This window comes from Coregonus lavaretus (assembly GCF_964263955.1).
Source record: "Coregonus lavaretus genome assembly, chromosome: 2".
In the NCBI taxonomy this organism is placed as follows: domain Eukaryota; kingdom Metazoa; phylum Chordata; class Actinopteri; order Salmoniformes; family Salmonidae; genus Coregonus; species Coregonus lavaretus.
This window is the reverse complement of record NC_139989.1, coordinates 50,312,272-50,337,793: the sequence shown is the minus strand read 5'-3', so window position 1 is coordinate 50,337,793 and position 25,522 is coordinate 50,312,272. Positions and strand designations below refer to the sequence as shown.

The following is a 25,522-nucleotide window of genomic DNA, read 5'->3' as shown; positions in this document are numbered from 1 at the left end:
GACATGCGTCTTTCTGGATGTTTTGTTGTTGTTATTCTGTCTCTCACTGTTCAAATAAACCTACCATTAAAATTATAGACTGATCATTTCTTTGTGAGTGGGCAAACGTACAAAATCAGCAGGGGATCAAATACTTGTTTCCCTCACTGTACCACCTAATACACCATCAACGTGTTCACATGCTCTATTTTCCCCTCTGCATCGCAATGAGATCTGCTCATTGACATTCCTGAAATGCTTTGCGTCAGATGGGGCCAGGGTTTCTCATTTGCAGCCGGTGGCGGAGTACTGATCCTGGGAGCTAACCTCAGCTGAGCCCTCCCCTTTACTTTCATCTAAGAAGCTATTTAGGGGCACTGTGCATCAATTGCGCCCACAGAGTGTCTGTGTGCAGAATGAGCTTTGACTCCAGCTGATTGTCTTTCTGTCTTTAGCTCAGTGATGCTCTGTGATACGAGGCGACGATGGCAACCTCCTCCTTGATCCTCCTCACTGGGAGCATCGCTGAGCACGGTGCCATGGGACCGCCCTGACTTTACACATATTGCCCGTCTTATTCTCTGAAAGCCACATGTTTATATGTCTGGTATCTTGTTAGGACTGAGTTCTTCCTTACCATGTGTCTTAACCAGGAATAACTCTAGGCTCTAGCTATAGTCACTAGGCCCTAGTAATCAGGAATGTACTGAATGTGGCCAGATTTCGCTCCACTATAACCTGTAATGTCTCGTCATCTACCTCAACTATAACCTGTCATGTCTCTTCATTACAGGAGAAGGTGAAAAGCTTCAAGTTCCTTGGCGTACACATCACTGACAATCTGAAATGGTCCACCCACACAGACAGTGTGGTGAAGAAGGCGCATCAGCGCCTCTTCAACCTCAGGAGGCTGAAGAAATTTGGCTTGGCCCCTAAGACCCTCACAAACTTTTACAGATTCACAATTGAGAGCATCCTGTCGGGCTGTATCACCGCCTGGTACGGCAACTGCACTGCCCGCAACCGCAGGGCTCTCCAGAGGGTGGTGCGGTCTGCCCAACGCATCACCGGGGGCACACTGCCTGCCCTCCAGGACACCTACAGCATCCGATGTCACAGGAAGGCCAAAAATATCATCAAGGACATGCCCGATATACAGAGACATGGAATCACTGGTCACTTTAATAATGGAACACTAGCCACTTTAATAATGTTTACATACTGCTTTACTAATTTTATATGTATATACTGTATTCTATTCTACTGTATTTTAGTTAGTGCCACACCGACATTGCTCGTCCTAATATTTCTATATTTCTTAATTCCATTATTTTACTTTTAGATTTGTGTGTATTGTTGTGAATTATTGATACTACTGCACTGTTGGAGCTAGGAACACAAGCATTTCACTACACCCACAATAACATCTGCTAAATATGTGTATGTGACCAATAACATTTGATTTGATTTGATGCATCTAACTCCACTATAACCTGTAATGTCTCTTCATTTAACTCCACTATAACCTGTAATGTCTCTTCATCTAACTCCACTATAACCTGTAATGTCTCGTCATGTAACTTCACTATAACCTGTAATGTCTCTTCATCTAACTCCACTATAACCTGTAATGTCTCGTCATCTAACTCCACTATAACCTGTAATGTCTCGTCATGTAACTTCACTATAACATGTAATGTCTCTTCATCTAACTCCACTATAACCTGTAATGTCTCTTCATCTAACTCCACTATAACCTGTAATGTATCTTCATCTATCTCCACTATAACCTGTAATGTCTTTTCATCTTAACTCCACTATAACCTGTAATGTCTCTTCAACTCCAGGGCTCAATCAAACAGGTTCTGATGTGGCTGAGAGCTGGAGCTGTGAACTTAGTGACAGCAGTGTTTGTACTTTGGCTTAACACCCTTTGATGTCCATGGGAGGGTGTCTGATTGAAGTTTCTTTACCAGGCAGTCACACAGAGACACACACAGAGGACACACATGTGGCAGATCAGAGCTGGTCTGACAAGGACCCAGAGGCTGGGCTGAGCTGTGTGTTCACAGCTACAATAACAAACTTAATCACCATCCAAATCAGCTTATCAGACAGTGCCTGGAGCGGTTGTGGACCAGTGGTTCTACAGTGGATAAGCAGCCCGCTCCAGGTTCCCCGTTCTCAATCATCTGTTGTGCGCAGTCACATCAAAGTCTCAACCAAAAAACTAGTCTTAATGACTTACTTAATTTAATGAAACTTAGCTCTATGGAGTGTGTGTGTGTCTACATCAGGGATCCTCAACCCTGTTCCTGGAGAGCTACCGTCCTGTAGGTTTTCGCTCCAACCCCTCCAACCCCAGTTGTAACTAACCTGATTCAGTTTACCAACCAGCTAATTATTAGAATCAGGTGCGCTAGATTAGGATTGGAGTGAAAACCTACAGGACGGTAGCGCTCCAGGAACAGGGTTGGAGAGCACTGGTCTACATCTTTGGCTAAAACCAACACAATCACACCAGGCTTTCAAGTAGTGATTCAATGACAGCCTTTATCATTAGGACTCCACACAGAGCTCATGTTCGATTACTGAAACATCTGTTCCAGCAGCATCCAGCACACACTGTATTGTAGCCAACTGTTCTGTACCTGAGGAGGAGAGAACAGCCAAAGCACCCTTGCAAAACATGGGTGTTTGAATAAACCCTTAACTGTGTGAAAACAACTTTGTATCAAACTTTTGATTGTGAGATGCCTGTTTGCTCAGAGTCTAGTTGCCAGAAGGATGAATCAAAGGGTTCAGCAGACATGCCTGTCATGAGTCAGAGGAATAAACCCCTTCATCCTGCCTCTCTGCAGATCCTCTATTCCCCCTACAGGAAACACGAGAGAGTGATGCCTGTGGTTGGAATCAATACACGAGGCTACTAGAGAAAATAAGAGTTTATTTAAAGATTTCTGTGGTAGTACATGTCGGTTTCTGACACATCACAGTACAATGCTGTAGCCCTGGAGGGGAGAGGATGTCTAGGTAGCTGTTGTAAAAATAGGCCCCAGTAGAACTTGTATACTGGTATATACACTCCCCGCCATATGTATTTGGACAGTGAAGCTAGAATTTTTTATTTGGCTCTATACTCCAGCATTTTGGATTTGAGATTAAATGTTTCATATGAGGCGAAAGTACAGCATGTCACCTTTTATTTGAGGGTATTCTCATACATAGGCCTATCTGTTTTACCGTTTAGAAATGAAAACACTTAATGTATCTAGTCCCCGCTCATGAGAATAGGTCAGTAGTTTTTGGACAAATTCACTTATAGTGTATTAAAATAGTCAAAAGTTTAGTATTTGGTCCCATATTCCTTGATTTGGTCCTATATTCCCTTGATTAGATGTTTCTGAACACTTCTAAATTAATCCTGATAATGCCATGATTAAGAAAATCATAAATATATAATGACAGATGCCTTTCAGAGGCTACAACAAAACAATACAAAAAAATTGGTGGGGGGGTATGATCTTTGTGCCACATATTATTATTCACGATTCATTCAAGATTATCCATAATCATGGTAGCATCCACATGAAACATATTGGCACAATACATTATTCACCATTCTGTTCCAAAACATAATCTGAAACACAACCAAAATTAACCGCAAAAGCACCCAACATTTATTTTTTATAATAAATGTTTCTCCCCAAGTGGTAGTTACAGTCTTGTCCCATCACTGCAAATCCTGTACGGACTCAGGAGAGGCAAAGGTTGAGAGCCATGCGTCCTCCGAAACACGACCCCGCCAAGCCGCACTGCTTCTTGACACACTGCTCGCTTAACCCAGAAGCCAGCCGCACCAATGTGTCGGAGAAAACACAGTACAACTGGGGACCGTGTCAGCATGCATTTGCTAGAGCGCGATGTGACAAGGACATCCCGGCCGGCCAAACCCTCCCCTAACCCGGACGACGCTGGGCCAATTGTGTGCCACCTCATGGGTCTCCCGGTCGCAGCCGGCTGCGGCACAGCCCGGGATCAAACCCGGGTATGTACTGATGCCTCAAGCACTGCAGTGCAGTGCCTTAGACCGCTGTGCCACTCGGGAGGCCAGCACCCAACAAATTTGAAAAGTCACAAGCTTGATGTGCAAGGAAAATGGGACCAAATACAAAACTTTTGATTTAAGCCCAAATACTTATGATTTCTTCCAATGGGGAGCCTAGAAACATAAAGTGCTTTCATTTCAAAACGGCAAAACAGATAATGTATGTATGAAAATAGGCTCAAATAAAAGCTGGCATGCCCTTAATACAAAACATTAAGAACACCTGCTCTTTCCATGACATAGACTGACCATGTGAATTCAGGTGAAAGCTATTATCCCTTATTAATATCACTTGTTAAATACAATTCAATCAGTGTAGATGAAGGGGAGGAGACAGGTTAAAGAATGATTTTTAAGCCTTGAGAAAATTGAGACATGGATTGTGTATGTGTGCCATTCTGAAGGTGAATGGGCAAGACAACAAATGTAAGCGCCTTTGAACGGGGTATGGCACAGGTTTTTGTCAAGAACTGCAACGCTGCTGGGTTTTTTACGCTCAACAGTTTCTCGGGGGGGGGGGGGGGGGGGGAGTGGGGGGGGGGGGGGAGTATAGAGCCAAATAAAATACAAATATGGAGGGGAGAGTAAAAGCTAATTTCACTGATTTTACCCCAATGGAAGAAGGCACTTAATAGAAAATAAGTTTTGATCAATACAGAATGAGACACTCATATGTAAAATTGTAATAGAGAGAGAAGTAATACAGTACCTTAGAAATATAGTACAATGCTGTATCATGTCAAAATATAAAAAATACATTTTATACAGTAAACAACATGATCATTTTAGAGAGTTTCTTACGTTATTGGAAAGGATGGTGCAATTGGTTCGGAATTTTACAATACATTTCTGACTATACACACCGTAATGTTTGGTCTATGTATATGTGTCTTTATTGTACAGTAAGGACCAGCTACTGCATAAACAAACCATATAGAAGAAGTGAGATACTGTCGAGAAAATGAGTCAGAAACCAAAAACAAATACCAATATATGAATCTAAAACACTTATCCATGTGTTCTTATCCTGGATTTGTCTTGAAAATATTAAGGACATTTATAGTGATGATCCAGAAAGTCTGATGGTTGTTTTCAGACATGAACAGTGGTCTAACATTGAGATTAATCCATCTGTTCTGTAGATCCAGCTATATGCCTCAATCCCCAATGAGTGGGAAAGGTTGGCACCATCTGTAATGGTACAATTAGACGGTCCAATTATCTTCCATTCATTTGGGATTGAGGCATACACTACATACGTATAGCTGGATCTACACTACAGATGGAAAGACTCAACACTTCATATGTTGACTCATCTGAACATTAGACCACTTTGTAAAACTGCCAAACTTTGTATTTAACTAAAGTCATCATTTGCTGTTGTGCGATTCCTGAGCCATTCCCTCTTGGTCTGTCCACAGGTCTGAGATCAGATGAGTAGACAGGGTCGTTTCTTCACCTTGGTGGGCTGGGGGCACAGCACCGCTCGGATGGCCTCGTCAAACACCGTCTTCAGCCCCCGCTGTGTCAGGGCAGAGCATTCCAGGTACTTCACCGAGTCTACCCAGAAAACACACACAGAAGATGTATGAGGGATATGGAGAGGATAGACTGTTTATTTGGCATAATACACGGCTGGCGGGTGATGATTCCAAGAATGTGAAGCTAGGGCGACATAACATCTCAACAACTACAGTGAGGGAAAAAAGTATTTTATCCCCTGCTGATTTTGTACGTTTGCCCACTGACAAAGAAATAATCAGTCTATAATTTTAATGGTTGGTTTATTTGAACAATGAGAGACAGAATAACAACAACAAAAATCCAGAAAAACACATTTCAAAATTTTTATAAATTGATTTGCATTTTAATGAGGGAAATAAGTATTTGACCCCTCTGCAAAACATGACTTAGTCCTTGGTGGCAAAATCCTTGTTGGCAATCACAGAGGTCAGACGTTTCTTGTAGTTGGCCACCAGGTTTGCACACATCTCAAGAGGGATTTTGTCCCACTCCTCTTTGTAGATCTTCTCCAAGTCATTATGGTTTCGAGGCTGATGTTTGGCAACTTGAACCTTCAGCTCCCTCCACAGATTTTCTATGGGATTAAGGTCTGGAGACTGGCTAGGCCACTCCAGGACCTTAATGTGCTTCTTCTTGAGCCACTCCTTTGTTGCCTTGGCCATGTGTTTTGGGTCATTGTCATGCTGGAATACCCATCCACGACCCATTTTCAATGCCCTGGCTGAGGGAAGGAGGTTCTCACCCAAGATTTGACGGTATATGGCCCCGTCCATCGTCCCTTTGATGTGGTGAAGTTGTCCGGTCCCCTTAGCAGAAAAACACCCCCAAAGCATAATGTTTCCACCTCCATGTTTGACGGTGGGGATGGTGTTCTTGGGGTCATAGGCAGCATTCCTCCTCCTCCAAACATGGCGAGTTGAGTTGATGCCGAAGAGCTCCATTTTGGTCTCATATGACCACAACACTTTCACCCAGTTCTCCTCTGAATCATTCAGATGTTCATTGGCAAACTTCAGACGGGCATGTATATGTGCTTTCTTGAGCAGGGGGACCTTGCAGGCGCTGCAGGATTTCAGTCCTTCACGGCGTAGTGTGTTACCAATTGTTTTCTTGGTGACTATGGTCCCAGCTGCCTTGAGATCATTGACATGATCCTCCCATGTAGTTCTGGGTTGATTCCTCACCGTTCTCATGATCATTGCAACTCCACGAGGTGAGATCTTGCATGGAGCCCCAGGCCGAGGGAGATTGACAGGTCTTTTGTGTTTCTTCCATTTGCGAATAATCGCAACAACAGTTGTCACCTTCTCACCAAGCTGCTTGGCGATGGTCTTGTAGCCAATTCCAGCCTTGTGTAGGTCTACAATCTTGTCCCTGACATCCTTGGAGAGCTCTTTGGTCTTGGCCATGGTGGAGAGTTTGGAATCTGATTGATTGATTGCTTCTGTGGACAGGTGTCTTTTATACAGGTAAGAAGCTGAGATTAGGAGCACTCCCTTTAAGAGTGTGCTCCTATTCTCAGCTCGTTACCTGTATAAAAGACACCTGGGAGCCAGAAATCCTTCTGATTGAGAGGGGGTCAAATACTTATTTCCCTCATTAAAATGCAAATCAATTTATAAAACATTTTTGACATGCGTTTTTCTGGATTTTGTTGTTGTTATTCTATCTCTCACTGTTCAAATAAACCTACCATTAAAATTATAGACTGAGCATTTCTTTGTCAGTGGGCAAACGTACAAAATCAGCTGGGGATCAAATACTTTTTTCCCTCACTGTATGCAGTGTTCAACAAGTACAGTTGAAGTCGGAAGTTTACATACACCTTAGCCAAATACATTTAAACTCAGTTTTTCACAATTCCTGACATTTAATCCTAGAAAACATTCCCTGCCTTAGGTCAGTTAGGATCACCACTTTATTTTAAGAATGTGAAATGTCAGAATAATAGCAGAGATAATTATTTATTTCAGCTTTTATTTCTTTCATCACATTCCCAGTGGGTCAGAAGTTTACATACACTCAATTAGCATTTGGTAGCATTGCCTTGAAATTGTGTAACTTGGGTCAAACGTTTTGGGTAGCCTTCCACAACCTTCCCACAATAAGTTGGGTGAATTTTGGCCCATTCCTCCTGACAAAGCTGGTGTAACTGAGTCAGGTTTGTAGGCCTCCTTGCTCGCACACGCTTTTTCAGATCTGCCCACAAATTTTCTATAGGATTGAGGTCAGGGCTTTGTGATGGCCACTCCAATACCTTGACTTTGTTGTCCTTAAGCCATTGTGCGACAACTTTGGAAGTATGCTTGGGGTCATTGTCCATTTGGAAGACCCATTTGTGACCAAGCTTTAACTTCCTGACTGATGTCTTGAGATGTTGCTTCAATATATCCACATAATTTTCCTTCCTCATGATGCCATCTATTTTGTGAAGTGCACCAGACCCTCCTGCAGCAAAGCACCCCCACAGCATGATGCTGCCACCCCCGTGCTTCATGGTTGGGATGGTGTTCTTCGGCTTGCAAGCGTCCCCCTTTTTCCACCAAACATAACGATGGTCATTATGGCCAAACAGTTCTATTTTTGTTTCATCAGACCAGAGGACATTTCTCCAAAAAGTACGATCTTTGTCCCCATGTGCAGTTGCAAACCGTAGTCTGGCTTTTTTATGGCGGTTTTGGAGCAGTGGCTTCTTCCTTGCTGAGCGGCCTTTCAGGTTTTGTCGATATAGGACTCGTTTAACTGTAGATATAGATACTTTTGTACCTGTTTTCCTCCAGCATCTTCACAAGGTCCTTTGCTGTTGTTCTGGGATTGATTTGCACTTTTCGCACCAAAGTACGTTCATCTCTAGGAGACAGAACGCGTCTCCTTCCTGAGCGGTATGATGGCTGCGTGGTCCCATGGTGTTTATACTTGCGTACTATTGTTTGTACAGATGAACGTGGTACCTTCAGCCGTTTGGAAATTGCTCCCAAGGATGAACCAGACTTGTGGAGGTCTACAAATTTTTTTCTGAGGTCTTGGCTGAATTCTTTTGATTTTCCCATGATGTCAAGCAAAGAGGCACTGACTTTGAAGGTAGGCCTTGAAATACATCCACAGGTACACCTCCAATTGACTCAAATGATGTCAATTAGCCTATCAGAAGCTTCTAAAGCCATGACATCATTTTCTGGAATTTTCCAAGCTGTTTAAAGGCACAGTCAACTTAGTGTATGTAAACTTCTGACCCACTGGAATTGTGATACAGTGAATTATAGGTGAAATAATCTGTCTGTAAACAATTGTTGGAAAAATTACTTGTGTCATGCACAAAGTAGATGTCCTAACTGACTTGCCAAAACTATAGTTTGTTAACAAGAAATTTGTGGAGTGGTTGAAAAACGAGTTTTAAATGACTCCAACCTAAGTGTATGTAAAGTTCAGACTTCAACTGTATAAGGACTCAGAGCAGAGTGCAAAGTGTTCCATGATACTGTACAGCTCTGTGAACAACAATCATTACAATGACAGATAATCAATCAATCGCTGATTCAGTCATGTCCAATCACAAACCCAGAGTGACTACTGTATATCAATCATGGTTGATCCCTGATGCATGATCACTAATTCAGGATCCCAGAGACCTACGTACCTATCTCTTTGGCTAGTGCTAAGCCTTGTGGGTAGGTGATGGGCGCTAGCTTCTTCTCCTTCAGCTTCTCAATGGTTTCCTTCTCGTCCCTCAGATCCAGCTTGGTGCCAACCAGGATGATGGGTGTGGAGGGGCAGTGGTGTCGTACCTCAGGGTACCACTAGGGGGAGCAAGCACACACACAGAGCAGGTCAACATGGCCGCAGCCAAAGATACTGAATTACTTTTCACTTCCTTTTCTGTGATACAGCTCATCTTTAATTCTACCAAAGACGATCTATATACTGACAAGATACTGGACTGACCGCTTTAATAATGAGAATAAATGTCCACAAAGGCGGAATGCAGACGGGAGGAGGCGGGGTCAGGCGGGAACATTCTAACCAATGAGAGGGCAGATACACAGGTGAACAACAGGCATAACTCCGAAATATTTTTTTATTTCTCAAAGTTGTCGGAATGCCACGTGTGTCCACTTATATCAGAACATTAATAACAACCTAAACATTACAAAACTTAAATTAGATCAAATAAGCCCCCCGTAGCAAATTAGAATTACATTTTTTTTTTTGACTAAATTCGACACTCATTACAAAAAATTCCCCCTTGGTCTGCTTCTCCTGGACAGATTTTGGGGCAGAGTCAAGCCTCTCGCTTTGCCTCTTCCCCTCTGGTTCTACTACTGTATTATCTGGTAGCCAGTTAATGCAGAGGTTGATGCATTCCTGGTGTAGCTCCTCACACATGAAATCTAGGATACTATTATTATTATTACTATTATCAATACCGTCATTATTATTACACATTATTCAAATAAAATGTCTGACAACGTCAGCATGATGAAAAAGGAAATCCCTTCATCCACATTGAGTAATTGATAGAAATGAGAGAGCAGTGTATGCTTTTGCAGAATAGGAGCTGATTAATGCTTATGAATGACACAGACTGTTAGTGAGTCACCTTCGCTTATTTTAGCTTCTCTGCTTAACACCTGGTTAACAGCTCTACGTATGTTTAGAAGTCAGTAATTATTGGTGTCTCTACTGCAATATAGGACCCACTCTGCAAGCCATCATTAGCTGTTACAGCAGAGTGGAGGGAATGTCAAGGTTTCAGTTTTTTCTTTTTTATAGCGCATTAATGTATAGTAATGAGAACAGTGACAATGAAGCACGCACACACACACATTTCAGGTATTTCACTGAGTCTACTGAGAAAACACACACACACTACATTATGTGAAAAATGCATCAAGAATTCTCAGTTCCATTCACCAAGGTTTTGCTGCCTCTCGTGTCTGTCTCTCTTCCACTTGCAGGGTAGCCATTATGTAGACTTTGTCTATGGGGACAAAGCGCCCACTCCTCTGCACTCTTTGGCCTTCCTGCCATCAAACCTTGAATGCCACACAAAGGACTGGGGTAGATCTCCCAGAGTCTTACCTCCTTAGGAGGACTCATTGACGGCCCTCTAACCAATTGTACTATTATGTGTGTTTTTTCGCGTTATTTGTAATTTATTCTGTACATAATGTTTCTGCCACCGTCTCTTATGACCAAAATGAGCTTCTGGATATCAGGACAGCGATTACTCACCTCGTATTGGACAAAGATTTTTTCTTCAACGAGTCGGACGCGAAGGATATTCTACAGACACCCGACAAGGCCCAAATCCCTGTCATTCGCAGGAGAAAGAGACGGAGATATCATGGACGTAGGTCGGGGTGCCTTGTAAGGATCCGACGGTGAGCGAGTTAACTGCCTCTTCCATCAATCCTATTAGCCAACGTACAATCATTTGAAAATAAATTGGACAACCTAAGATCAAGGTTATCTTACCAACGGGACATTAAAAACTGTAATATATTTTGTTTCACCGAGTCATAGCTGAACGACGACATGGATAACATACAGCTGGCGGGTTATACGCTACATCGGCAGGATAGAACCTAAATTCCCTCGACTAACCGGTGCCCCCACACATTGACTCTGAACCAGTACCCCCTGTATATAACCTCCTTTATTTTTTACTTATCTATTTTTTACATAATATTTTATTTTTTTCTTCAAACTGCATTGTTGGTTAAGGGCTTGTAAATAAGCATTTCACTGTAAGGATACACCTGTTGTATTCGGCACATGTGCCAAATACAATTTGATTTTATTTGAAGATGAGCTTTACAATAAAAGGCTTTCACTATTCAGTAACTAAGGGGTTACCTCTGCCCTGACCCTCACAGACTCTGTGGAGGAGAGATTAAAGGATGGTTCTCTATATACCAGGACAGGTAACAGATGTCACTTTAACAGATAACACTTCCCAGCTTCCTACTAAGAAAGGCGATGGTGCCATCAGTTAAATCATCTCTAACTTCCATCGAGGCTGACTGGATGAAATGGAAACACATTCATTTAGTGGTGTGGGGAGATGATGGGCAATTCTGTGTTTTAGAAAATGGCACCTTTAGTTTACTAGTAAATCCCTCTGTATCTCTCTGAAACTGAGTGAGGGAATTAGATTCTGCTAGGTTAAGACATGAGCTGGCCAGTACAGTGTTATGATAATGGAAGACATAAACCTTCTCAGGAGAAGATTGGAGCGATGGCTAATTGATTATTGATCTCCCGTTGATCCAAAATGGTGATAGCAGTAGGAGGTGTACCATGGCAATTACCAGAGGGACATGGGTGGGTTAGTGGGAGCAACACGCTACATGGCTGTGACTCTGGCTGTGACTCTTCCCCCACACAGTCTGTAGCCTACCTTCCATTTTAAATAGATCCTAATGTCACCTGAAAGCCTGCTAATCTACCAAGGCTCCATTTGCATACATGGGCAATGTTACCATGGAGACTCATTGGGAACATGCCATGAAAAAACAGACTGAGAAAGATGGAGAGAGAGGAGGAAAAACTACTAAAGAATGTTGTTCTTGAAATGTGAAAAGTGGCAAACATTTACATAAGGGCTGGAGAAACGAGATTGCTATTGTTTGAAGCTAATCATAAATTAAAGGGCTGAGTAAAGTCATTTGGGCAAGCGGTGCGATTCGAAACGGCACAAATTGGAATGGATTAACGCTGGTCTTTTCAATAATTGCCAATATCAAGAACAATTCCCCCCCCCCCCCACCCCATCTTAGTTTGAGCACCTGAAATCTATGCAGTAGAATAGATAGCACATTAATGCTTTCCAGCGACCTACCAGACCTGCCTTCAGACCACTCTGGACCATATTAGGGTTGTTTTGACAATGTCATATCAAGTAAAGCAGATTGATCAAATCTCATTATCTTTTGACCTCCACTGCCCTTGATATAATGCTGTCCTCTCCAACACTGACAGTTCCCAAACTAATTAGCTCAATTCAAACGTTTGACATTGTAGTCAGAGGAGTCAGACACTTTGCTGTCATTTGACAAAGCCTATGGCTGACGCAATGGTATGAGAAGAAGCAACAATAAAAGCGTCTGAAAAGGTTAAAGTTTGGCAGGCTTTTTTGGTGATTTTATAGCTCTTTGATGTGAATTCAACTTCTATAGTAGTGTGTCAGTTCTAAACCCCATGACTTCTGGAGAGATGGAGATGGAGAGACAGGATGGGACAATTACTATCTTCTCCTTTTCATCAGAACGGTGGACGAGCGATAGAGGGCTCAAGGACAGCTTCGTTCAGCAGTAGCTGAGAGCTGCCATGGTAACATGTGGACTGCGTGCCCCGTGCAGTGAAAAGACACAGACCCTGACAGTTAGCCGGGGGAGTAGGTCGAGGTCTCAGCGTGCATTATGGGAGTTAAGTTCACATGGGACATCCATGTTTGACTCCGTTAAAGAAGAGATGATTACCTCTCTCTGACGTAAACCTGAATGAATATGATTGAATATGATTTCTGTTGATGAACAGATTTCTATATCCTATTCAAATGGAGTGAGGTTCATTGGCGAAGAATCCAATGGGTATGCAACGTGCTACCTGAATGGATGTGTTGTTCTAGTCCTTGGATTTGAAATACTTAATTTATGACTGTCTGACTTAAGCGAATAAACCATGGCCTCTGCAGCAATAGGTAGAGCTGAAAGCAGCAGAACACAAAACAACTATTGATAATAGCATTACTCAGACATAGTTAAAATAGAAGAAAAAAAATGTTGCCCATTGGACTATATCTTATTACTGTACTATAAATGCCAGAATCTGCAATATTTTAGTTTTATTATACAGTACACTTCGATTTTCTATTGAAAGTAGGTACACCAGAGTAGCCTATCCATTATAAAATTATTGATTTCTCTATGTGTTTAGACTCATTTCACAGGCCAACTATCATTATCTTAATCTTGATGGGCATTTTATAGATTAACTGGCATACTACTGTTATCTTGCTCTGTTTTCCATCAACCTCCTCTGTATTACTGACAGATGATGACCCATCTATATTCACAGAAAGGTAAGTGCTTTGGGAGTGATCAACAGTATTGACACGTTAATCTCTCCGTATATTAACCTATAATATATGCTATATACAGCAGCTCTGGGGGATGCTGCAACCTTTATAATCGTGCTGTATCAATCACTGCCAATCAACACCTACATTATGAAAACAATGTAATCTGCTATCCCTGCATTAAGTGCAGAGGAAAACACAGGAGGCGGATCAAATAGAATCTGTAAGTGTGTATTGCATACTATATGTACCTATACATTGTAGCACAACAGCCATGAAGATCATACAGCATCCACTCACCTTGGCTCTGACGTTCTCAAACGATGCTGGGCTCACCAGAGAGAAACAGATGAGGAACACATCCTAGGAGACAAACATAGCGTCTGATCAATGGTAGTATTAAAGGAGTAGGGAGATGTGTTGATGGTGTAAACAGATTACGATATAGTGATTTATATACTGTGGTCATTGGTTAGTGAAGGTGTAGGGAGTAATACATGGGGTTGTCCTGAAGGGTAGAAAGGTGTATCAGTGTAGTAGAAGACGTACAGTGGGGTCCGAAATTATTGACACCCTTAATAAAGATGAGCGTTAATGATTGTATAAAATGTATCGTGTAAATATTGAGCTATATTGTGTGCTCCAAATAAATGTGAAATTATATTATTTTATACTAATACAATTATTCAAAGAGATTTAGTTTAAGAAGTCATAAGATATGCGTACCTCTCACCATTACCAGTAACAGGGGAGTTTAGCATGTCTTGGGGGTATGATCTTTGACCCTCTGTAACTTTCTCACTCATCATTATTCACGATTCATTCAGGATTATCCGTAATCATGGTAGCATCCATTATACATTTTACAGTATACAGTCATTACTGCTCATCTTTATCAAGGGTGTCAATAATTCCAGACCCCACTGTATATAATTTGTAATAGAGATTCTGTATATGTGTATGTGTGTTACCGTCTGAGGATAGGACAGAGGTCTGAGTCTGTCATAGTCCTCCTGTCCTGCTGTATCCCACAGTCCCAGATTCACTGGCTTACTGTCCACCATCACATTGGCTGAGTAGTTATCAAACCTGCAAGACAAATGAGTCCATTACATCTAGAACATATCACAGTGAAAAACCTTACACAGCATATACCGTTTTATTTAATTTTTTACTTTTTACCCCTTTTTCGTGATATCCAATTTGTAGTTACAGTCTTGTCCAATCGCTGCAACTCCCGTGGTGGGAGGCAAAGGTCGAGAGCCATGCGTCCTCCGAAACACGACCCCGCAAAGGTGCACTGCTCGCTTAACCCAGAAGCCAGCCGCACCAATGTGTAGGAGGAAACACCATACAGCTGGCGACTGAAGTCAGTCGTAGAGCGCGATGGGATAAGGACATCCCGGCCGGCCAAACCCTCCCCACATTAGGTCCCTTGATACCAATTGAGCAACAATTGAACTACATGCTCCGAAGAATTCAGGCTGGTCTGGAGGTAAAGGGGGGTCTGACCCAGTAGTAGATGGGTGTACCTAATAAACTGGCCACTGAGTGTATATAAACTGCATATCATAGGTGTTTGTGAAAGTAAAGTCAATATCTAGCATTCCAATCCCTAGAATTATTGTGAATATAACATTATTTCCTATTTCTGGTTATTGGTTGCATTATGTAGGCCTTTGTTGGCATTATGTAGGATGTTTGTCCATTCAGCCCACACATTTGGCACTGTACCAGCCATATCATGTCCACTGTGTCTGTCTGTGGTCCAGTACTTACACTGTGGGGATGTACTCTCCAGGGAAGGCGTTGGTTGTGTAGCTGATGAGCAGGCATGTCTTTCCCACAGCACTGAAACACACATTGGGCAATCAGTTGTGTGCCAACACATACACACATTTTCTTGCTGCAATAGCACATTGACACACTCTCGCACGCGCACACACACACACACACGCACACACACACACACAGCCACACCTTTACTCTAGCACACACTGAGAGAACCTATAGTCATTACAGGGTAGCTGCCAGCTGTCAGAGTAACTCCCTTCCCTTACAAAAAAAACACGTCAAATTTGCAGTTTCACATGCATTTTCACATGCATTTTCACATGTGAAATACTGTAGCTGTTTTCATGTTGAGCTTAAATTTCACAAGTGAAACCATATTAATTTTGTATTAATTTAGAGTTCACATGTTAACACCACAGTTTCATATGTGGACTTGGATTTTCACGTGAAAAACATTCACATGAGAAAATCCCATTTGGAGTTCCACATAAAATAAACTCCACATGTGAAAATCTCACTTTCACATGTGGAACTGCAAGTTCACATGTGAAAAACAATCACATGTAAAAATGTAATGTGCAGTTTCATATGTGATTTTTTTTTTTCTATTTTACATGTAAGAAAACTCCACATTTACTCCAATGTTTGTTAACAAAGTTAATGTAAACAAACACTGTATAGCCTAAAACATGGTTAAAACAATAATTTTGATATCATGGATGGTCAGTCCTTGCATCCATAGTGTAGTCTATGGATTTGAAAGTGGTTGCATTTCTCCAGCCCCATCCCTCAGCTTTTTACTGAAACTGTGGCGGGGAGGACACTTGTTAATGTTTCAATTTAGGATTGCCGCTTTAAACTCCTTAGTTTAGAGTAATAGTGTTACTATATGGTGCCATCCTCTGGTGAGTGAGTTACTTTTGTGCCATTAATATCAAGCAAAACTTTTGAAGTCGAGAACAAAATTCTTATTATTGCAAACAAAAATAATGTTATTGAAAGCAAAACATAAATCCAAAAGTATTGATAGCAAAACGAAATATTGCAAGGAAATACTTTTTAAAAGCGAGAGCAAATTAATTGTAAATGGATGTTAAAAAAAACAAAGTGAAATTGCAGATTCCGTCAATTCTTTTAACTTTTCTTTTTTGGAAAGCTTACACCATATTTTCGCCAGAATACCATCATTAAATTCAGCTTGGTGTCTATCATGGTCCACTCCCACTCACGATAAAATGGTACAACAACAGCGCACCAACTAATTTTCTTGATTTTCCCTGTGCAAAGAAGATGCCAATAGAATGTCCTTATTGCTTGCTACAGTATGACGAATGGCCATAGACATTCTAACCATGTACAATGTCATGAATGAACAGCATGACTGGCTTCTTTCAAACTTGCCTACATTATGAGAAGCAGTAATCAGCTTTCTCTAGCTCCTTGTCACAGTCAGAGTTTTTGCAGTAAAATTCCAATAAGAAGCACGCACCTGCATGTACAGGCACGAGGGAAGGAATGCTAGTCTGAGGAGTGCTCCCAGAGTTACGTTTTTAGGGCAAGGTTAGAAAGTGACACCCCAGGCTATACGTAGGCAGGCTACCATGAGCTTCTTCTACAGATTGGCTCCACCTTGAACATCATTAGGTTAGCATTCAAGGTTGGGTAGAAGAAACTCGATAGATGCCATTGAAAAGCACTGGAGAAACATTCACAGTTTATGCCCTTGTGGAAGACATGATTAGTAATAACTTACTGTATATTATATTAGGTGGCAAGAAACAGTTCTGTCCACACTAACTGAAGTCAATGTATTTTGGTTATAGCAACATGAGAGAGGGAGAGAGAGAGAGAGAGAGAGAGAGAGAGAGAGAGAGAGAGAGAGAGAGAGAGAGAGAGAGAGAGAGAGAGAGAGAGAGAGAGAGAGAGAGAGAGAGAGGTGATATGAGAGAGAGAGAGAGAGGTGATGAGAGAGAGAGGTGATGAGAGAGCGAGAGAGAGAGCGAGAGAGCGAGAGAGAGAGAGAGAGAGAGAGAGAGAGAGAGAGAGGTGATATGAGAGTGAGATACAGGGTAGTGTGATAGTGTCTGTTTCCCTCTCTCTGTGGTGAGTTAGTGTGTTGTTGAGCAGTCTCCATCTCTGCTACCCTCTGACTCACACACACATGCTGTTGACTGTGGTCTAACTGAGTCAAAGCAGAGGGGCCCGTTGCTCCCGTGCTTCCTACTCTCCACCTGCTCCTCCTGCATGAGGCTCCCTCTCTCTCCTTACCCCCACACACAGATGGACAAGGGAAAGGGGTGGATGGAACCCCTAAATCCAAAGATAGCATTGTGATAACTTACTACATGAACCCGATGGAACCATGTGAAAGGTGATATTCTATGGTGCATCTGAAAAGTACTCTTTCAACAGTGCAATTACTTTTTCAACTCAAAGTTCTACAACGGAACAAATGACGCTAAGTGCCAATCATGCTACAGTAGTTAAAAGTTACAGCACATTAATGCTTTTTGATGATATGTCACGGTGTGAATCCAACATATACCGCATCTGACTTCAAAGACCAACCTCATTACCACTGGCTGGGCAGAGTTAATTTTTAATGCTCTCACTTCTCAGTCAGAAGCGCTGGCCTAAAAAAACGGACAACCTAGGAGGATATAGATGTCAAAATCACACTTCCACCTAAATGCCACACTCCAGAATTAAGCTGTTGGCCTATTTGTTTCCTATTTTGTTTCTGTCACCTCTGCCTTGATGTATCCTATAGGAATAAACATACCTCTGTTTCCCACGTATACATACTGTATGAAAGCATTCAAATAAGTAAGCCATCACAATTTCAAAGCTATTCAAGTCTCCTGCTCTACAGGGGTTCTCCACATGGGGCTAGGGGGACCGGGGTGTCACAGAGCTGGCAGGAGGCAGGGAGGTGACACTGAGTGACAGTCAGGACGATAGGGGCATAGAAGCTCATATGAAGTGTACCATTCTAAAGTATCTCTCTCTCTCTCTCTCTCTCTCTCTTTAATGTCACCTCTCCCGGCTCTTACTGACACCTACCCATGGGCCCCCTCTCTTTCCATTTACTGTAACCTGCATCCTCACCCACTGAGCACTGACCGACCGACACCGGACGTCCATGGACGTTGAAAAGTAGTTTAATTTTGTTAGTCCGACCTGGCCTTGATTTTTACGTCCACAGACGTCTGGACCGGCCTTCATTTGGTCCAAACATAGACATCCATGATTGGTTCAAAAGTTTGGACAGCACAGTACAGTACATTGCATTACAGTAGAGCACAGTACAGTAGAGCACAGTACAGTACAGTAAAGAATAATTGAGTATAGTTCAGTACAGTACAGTAAAGAAAAGTTGTGTATAGTTCAGTACAGTAAAGAAAAGTTGAGTATAGTTCAGTACAGTACAGTTAGGGCTGTGGCGGTCATGAAATTTAGTCAGCCGGTGATTGTCAAGCAAATAACTGTCGGTCTCACAATAAATCCATTATTTATGTTAGACAGGTCTAAAGAAGCATGATATGAAGAAAATATAGTCTATTTCAGAAGAACAGAATAGCATACTCTGAGTTGTCCTGATCTGGCTATGGCAAATGGCTGTGGGCTACACTAGTTCATTTAGCAGACAAGATTTGCTTAGAATTCCGTGGCATTATTTTACAGTTGAAGTCGGAAGTTTACATACACTTAGGTTGGAGTCATTAAAACTTGTTTTTCAACCACTCCACAAATTTCTTGTTAACAAACTATAGTTTTGGCAAGTTGGTTAGGACATCTACCTTGACACAAGTAATTTTTCCAACAATTGTTTACATACAGATTATTTCACCTATAATTCACTGTATCACAATTCCAGTGGGTCAGAAGTTTACATACACTAAGTTGACTGTGCCTTTGAACAGCTTGGAAAATTCCAGAAAATTATGTCATGGCTTTAGAAGCTTCTGATAGGCTAATTGACATCATTTGAGTCAATTGGAGGTGTACCTGTGGATGTATTTCAAGGCCTACCTTCAAACTCAGTGCCTCTTTGCTTGACATCATGGGAAAATCAAAAGAAATCTGCCAAGAAGTCAGAAAGAAATTTGTAGACCTCCACAAGTCTGGTTCATCCTTGGGAGCAATTTCCAAACGCCTGAAGGTACCACGTTCATATGTACAAACAATAGTACGCAAGTATAAACACCATGGGACCACGCAGCCGTCATACCGCTCAGGAGAAGACGCGTTCTGTCTCCTAGAGATGAACGTACTTTGGTGCGAAAAGTGCCAATTAATCCCAGAACAACAGCAAAGGTCCTTGTGAAGATGCTGGAGGAAACAGGTACAAAAGTATCTATATCCACAGTAAAACGAGTCCTATATCGACATAACCTGAAAGGCCGCTCAGCAAGGAAGAAACCACTGCTCCAAAACCGCCATAAAAAAGCCAGACTACGGTTTGCAACTGCACATGGGGACAAAGTTCGTACTTTTTTGAGAAATGTCCTTTGGTCTGATGAAACAAAAATATAAGTTTTTGTTTGGAGGAAAAAGGGGAAGCTTGCAAGCCGAAAAACACCATCCCAACTGTGAAGCACGGGGGTGGCAGCATCATGCTGTGGGGGTGCTTTGCTGCAGGAGGGACTGGTGCACTTCATAAAATAAATGGCATCATGAGGAAGGAAAATTATGTGGATATATTGAAGCAACATCTCAAGACATCAGTCAGGAAGTTAAAGCTTGGTTGCAAATGGGTCTTCCAAATGGACAATGGCCTCAAGCATACTTCCAAATTGTGGCAAAATGGCTTAAGGACAACAAAGTCAAGGTATTGGAGTGGCCATCACAAAGCCCTGACCTCAATCCTATAGAAAGTGTGTGGGCAGAACTGAAAAAGCGTGTGCGAGCAAGGAGGCCTACAAACCTGACTCAGTTACACCAGCTCTGTCAGGAGGAATGGGCCAAAATTCACCCAATTTATTGTGGGAAGCTTGTGGAAGGCTACCCGAAAAGTTTGACCCAAGTTAAACAATTTAAAGGCAATGCTACCAAATACTAATTGAATGTATGTAAACTTCTGACCCACTGGGAATGTGATGAAATAAATAAAAGCTGAAATAAATAATTCCCTCTACAATTATTCTGACATTTCACATTCTTAAAATAAAGTGGCGATCCTAACTGGTCCTCTGTAGCTCAATTGGTAGAGCATGGCGCTTGTAACGCCAGGGTAGTGGGTTCGATCCCCGGGACCACCCATACGTAAAAATGTATGCACACATGACTGTAAGTCGCTTTGGATAAAAGCGTCTGCTAAATGGCATATTATTACTATTATTAAGACAGCGAATTTTTACTATGATTAAATGTCAGGAATTGTGAAAAAACTGAGTTTAAATGTATTTGGCTAAGGTGTATGTAAACTTCCGACTTCAACTGTATATTATTTTATAGTATGAAGAATACAATTGAACAAAGCTGAATAAAATAGAAAGGATTAACAAAGAAACAGGTACTCCTATATGATGACTGTAAGTCGCTTTGGATAAAAGCGTCTGCTAAATGGCATATTATATTATTATGCTTAATTTAGAGTTATTAATGTAGCTTTAGTTGTTCTACAAACATTGGGGTATATGTTTTGATTTTTAATACATCGTAAGGCTGCATGATGCAACTCTAATGATAATTTGAAAAAAGTCACTTGAAAGGCATGAGCTCTGCTTTGTTTTTTTGCGCAGGCTGTACACACTTCGTCAGTCTCTCATTCACAATTTGAGAAGCACTTGATAATGCTTTGAATTTCATGGTGGCATCCCCTTTGTGTGGCCATTATGCACCCCAAAAAAATCCATGCCTTTTGCAGCACCTCCCTAAATGCTGCCCGCTCCAAAGCACCTCCCATCTCTCTCACACGGCTCTCCATCACGTGATCGGGTCTTTCTCACAGGCTACAAGTGAAGACAGACACATCGCGTGCATGCGCACGTCCTTATCCAATTCCGAGGTGCATATTGAAGATATTGGAAGAACTGTCCACATTTACTTTTCGTCAGCCAACATGAGGAGCAGGCCTAACGAACAGCAAAAGCACTAGCCTATGTCAATCTACTATCCCCAATAGTACAAAAGTTGACCTATTCTATTCTATGCGAGAAATAAATATTCCAAACATAGTCTGGGATAGTTGTGGGATGCGATAGATCCCAAATTAATACAACCACTAGCATCAAAAAAACGTTTTTATGCAATGAGGCTGACGTAACAGATCAGAACGTTTAGCTTAAAATGTTGATAAACTATTAGGCTATTTCTTCACATTATAAGCGCAGCAATGTGCACACGGCAGTAGGCTTTAAGCGCGAATGTTCCATTAGCGGAAATCACCATTATCAAAAGTGACCACAAATGCGATTATGCATTTAATGCTTTTATTATGAAGGTGCATTTTTATGGTGAAAATTATCTTCCCCAAACTTAAACTTGAAACTCACAAGCTGCTTATGTATGCCAGTTAGGCTCTACACCCCTTGTAAAGCGGATTAATGTGCTTAATTTTAAGAAGTTATTTGGCCACTTTAGTTGTGATACAAACCTTATTAATACATATAGGCCAATGGGCTAGGCTACATGACGTGTGCGACTATGATTCGAAAAAGTCGCAAAAAAAAGGCATTGTTTCTTATGCTGGGCATCATTCACAAGTGATAATATATCATTCACAAGTGATAGGCTAATATTGTCACCCATCAGACTATTCTTGATTTAATCTTGTCTTTACATATACTAAATAATATATGTGTGAAATTCGTTTTGATTTAGAATGGACCATTATCATGCACCTGTATCGAAACATAAATAGCGAATGGAGGACACTTTTCCCCATGGTTTATTTTCATGCCAGCCAGGTAGGCTATACTCCTGTTGTAAATATAAGCAAAGTGCATAATATTAGGAATGTTGACAAATAAATATAATAGGCCTAGCCTATAGAAAGCTGATCCTCCTCTTTTCAGTAGAGGCCATCACTCTGTTTTCACGCACAACTGCATAGCCTATTGAAATGTTGCGCAACATGAGCTCATGGACTCTCATGAAGTGTTTGATTAGATATTCGAACACATTTGCATTGATGTCAGAGTGATTAGAGGGACAATAGAGTGCTGAGTACCAGGCAGTTAGCAAGTTTGGCAGGCTACTAATGACCATCTGCAGCATCAGAGCTTGGAGAAGCCTAATTACCGTGACTAAACGGTCACGTGGAATTTGACTGTCTTCATGACTCGTATAATAATATTGCGATATTGTCAAAACGAGTACAATCAAAAATAATATCCCGATATGTAACTGTATCGATTTTTCCCCCATCACAACTACTGTGCTGTACTTTGATGTCCAGAGTTGGTCCAGTCCAGACCAACCAAATGTAGTTTTGTTTGGTGGCGGAGCTCATTCAAACAATAGCCAGTGTGTAGAATAATACCCAAATATGTATATTTCTAACTTTGTGTACCTATTTAGGATATATCACCATGAAGATAATGACATTCATATCCATAACTATGCATTTCTGTGTAGTACAGATCAGGGACCCATGATGAAATTCCATTCTGCTACTGGGTGTAAATCCACTTCACTTACTTTTCTAAAGCTGAAGTTTCCTGTTGAATATAGGCCATTTGCTGTATAACTGCACTTTGTCGAAATACAAAAAACAAGCTAAAATGTGTCTTTGGTCTTTGAATCGACCGTGTATGAGAGTGGTGTTGTGGGTGTTAAAGGTGACTGTGTTTTAGGTGGCAGCTGTGTTTTTGTTCCTTTATAAACCATCAGACAGAGTGCACCACAGACCAAAGAGGAACTTAAACTGGAGGATAAAAGCAGCATAGGAGAACTTATCTTTTACAAAAAGAGAAGAGGATTAACGAACAGAAAACAGGAAAAGACTGCATTGACCTTACTGACTGCTGTCTGTGTCTTTGTAAATGTTCTTTAATCGAGGCCCTCATTATCAACAGCTACTCTCCATCTCCTCTCTCCTACAGACATTACACCCACGGATCCCAATCTCCTGCTAGCATCTCAGCATCCATTTTGTCTTATTCAACTTGTCACCAATCTTGCATACACTCCAAAAGGGTTCTTTGGCTGTCCCCATAGGAGAACCCTTTTGGGTTCCACGTAGAACCCTCTGTGGAAAAGGTTTTTAAATGGAACCCAAAAGGGTTCTATCTGGAACCAAAAGGGTTCTTCAAAGCGTTCTCCTATGGGGACAGCCGTTGAACTGTTTTAGGTTCTAGATAGCACTTTTTTTTCTAAGAGTGTAGGCACTTCCTTCCTGCCTTCTGAATTCGGTGTGTATTGCTACACTGTCTCTTCCTTATTTATTTAAGGACTGTTAAACAATACATTAGCAAGTCATCTTTAAATTCCTCAACCTGATGTTAAAACTGCACATGCAAATTAGGAACTTAAAGTGAGTTAATTATGTGGCCTGTTTTACAGTTAAGAGGTTTGCTCTACTGGGAAGTTCCTGCCTTGAGGGCATCATTATATTGTTGTATTCTCTGTTATAAGGATCAGACCTATTGAGCTTCTGGACATCAAGGTTAATACTGTACACAAAAGGACTGTTACTTGAAAGTATTATTTATTTGTCTAGCTAATAGAGATTAGAACAAGGTTAGATTGTTCTGTGGCACCTTTTACAACTTTGCCACCCTCAAGTCTATCAAGCTGACAGACAACAGCTATGAGGAGTGCAAACTGCATACAAACTGCATACAATAACCTCATCATTAAGAGTATGACAACCAAATTCAAATAAAAAGTTCATACATTCCACATTACTGTAGCTCCAATATGCAATATGAAACAAATTAATTCATAAAAAACAGAAGTTGTTTCTTGACACAAGAATGTGTAGTACAATACACAGAGAAAAATGTATCTCCCAATTAATAGACACTTGAAAAGAAGGCTAAGTAGAGAGTTTTTCAAAATGTCCACTTATTAACACACCCAAATCAAAGTAGCCTACCACTTCATGAACTGCACGCATAGATAACTTAAAGAACTTACCCATCTCCAACAACCACACACTTGATGGCTTGCATTTTCCAGGCGTTGATTTAACAACTTGTAAATGTACACTTAGTAGGCAAGACAACAATGTAGAATCAGGTACAGTACAGGAAATAAGTTTGCCTATCTTATCTGCCCACCGCCCCGACTCTTACTCTTGCGCTGCGCACTTGAATGCGGCGAAGTTTATCATTGGGTCTACTGAAGCACATCTCTGATAGCAGGAAGTAGGCCTTTGTGAAACTGTGATATTAATGTCCTTCAAATTTGATTAACAAAATGCTCAGTGAAGCTTTCAGAAGCTGATATTATGACTCACACTGACATTTAAGCATATCTAGGCTATGACTTTATTGTCCAAGTGCGCACACACTTTTTTCACCTAGGCTGTATGACAGTGTTATGCACTTCCGTTTTATTTTCACTAGATGGTGCCATATATCAAGAAACTGGGCCCAGCGTTTGACAAGTAGCCTATACTCACACAAGTTATATAAACTGGGCTGACAACTAGCCCCTACTCACAGAAGTTCTATGTTTTATTGTTGCAGAAATCTGTAAATGAACATGAACAATCTGAAAATACCGCTTATAGGCCTAACTAAGAAGTAGTCAGTGAATTATATAATTTCAAAAAGTAGTGGATTTATAAAAAACACTTTTGATGCCTAGGGGTGCGCTCGTAAATGCACTCTTGCCATCTATTCCGATTTCAGAGCACTCTCGTCTGAGTGTGCAGTAGTGCAGAATAACTGATGAATTTACGAACATGCAATACCCGTTGAATATGACCGGTGTCAGTAAACGTCTGCAAAAATGTTTAATGAAATTGTTGCCAGCAGCACAGTTACAGTCACGAACGTTCTATATAACATGAAAACCGCCTAACCAGCTGAGGTCAGAACGCTCGGATCAACCCTACTTCTCGGCCAGAGCGTCCAGTGCTCTGA

The 25,522-nt window shown here is 41.3% G+C and overlaps 1 protein-coding gene across 1 annotated transcript; it reads right to left on the bottom strand.

Annotated features, from left to right (window-relative positions):
* Positions 1-4,655: 4,655 nt before the first annotated feature.
* rac2 (Rac family small GTPase 2) lies at positions 4,656-24,939 on the bottom strand. The gene is made up of 6 exons (XM_084143911.1): positions 24,570-24,939; positions 15,471-15,542; positions 14,663-14,780; positions 13,992-14,054; positions 9,249-9,408; positions 4,656-5,647 (listed from the first exon to the last, which is right to left on the bottom strand). Exons 1-6 carry the CDS (start codon positions 24,602-24,604, stop codon positions 5,517-5,519), a joined length of 579 nt encoding a protein of 192 aa, XP_084000037.1. The 5' UTR covers positions 24,605-24,939; the 3' UTR covers positions 4,656-5,516.
* Between the last annotated feature and the right edge of the window lie 583 nt (positions 24,940-25,522).

Coding starts and splice junctions, on each gene's coding strand:
- rac2 (XM_084143911.1), bottom strand. CDS start 24,604: ATGCAAGCCATCAAGTGTGTGGTTGTTGGAGATGG. Junction 14,781..15,470: donor GGAGAGTACATCCCCACAGT/GTAAGTACTGGA, acceptor TTTGTCTTGCAG/GTTTGATAACTACTCAGCCA. Junction 9,409..13,991: donor TTGAGAACGTCAGAGCCAAG/GTGAGTGGATGC, acceptor TGCTCCCCCTAG/TGGTACCCTGAGGTACGACA.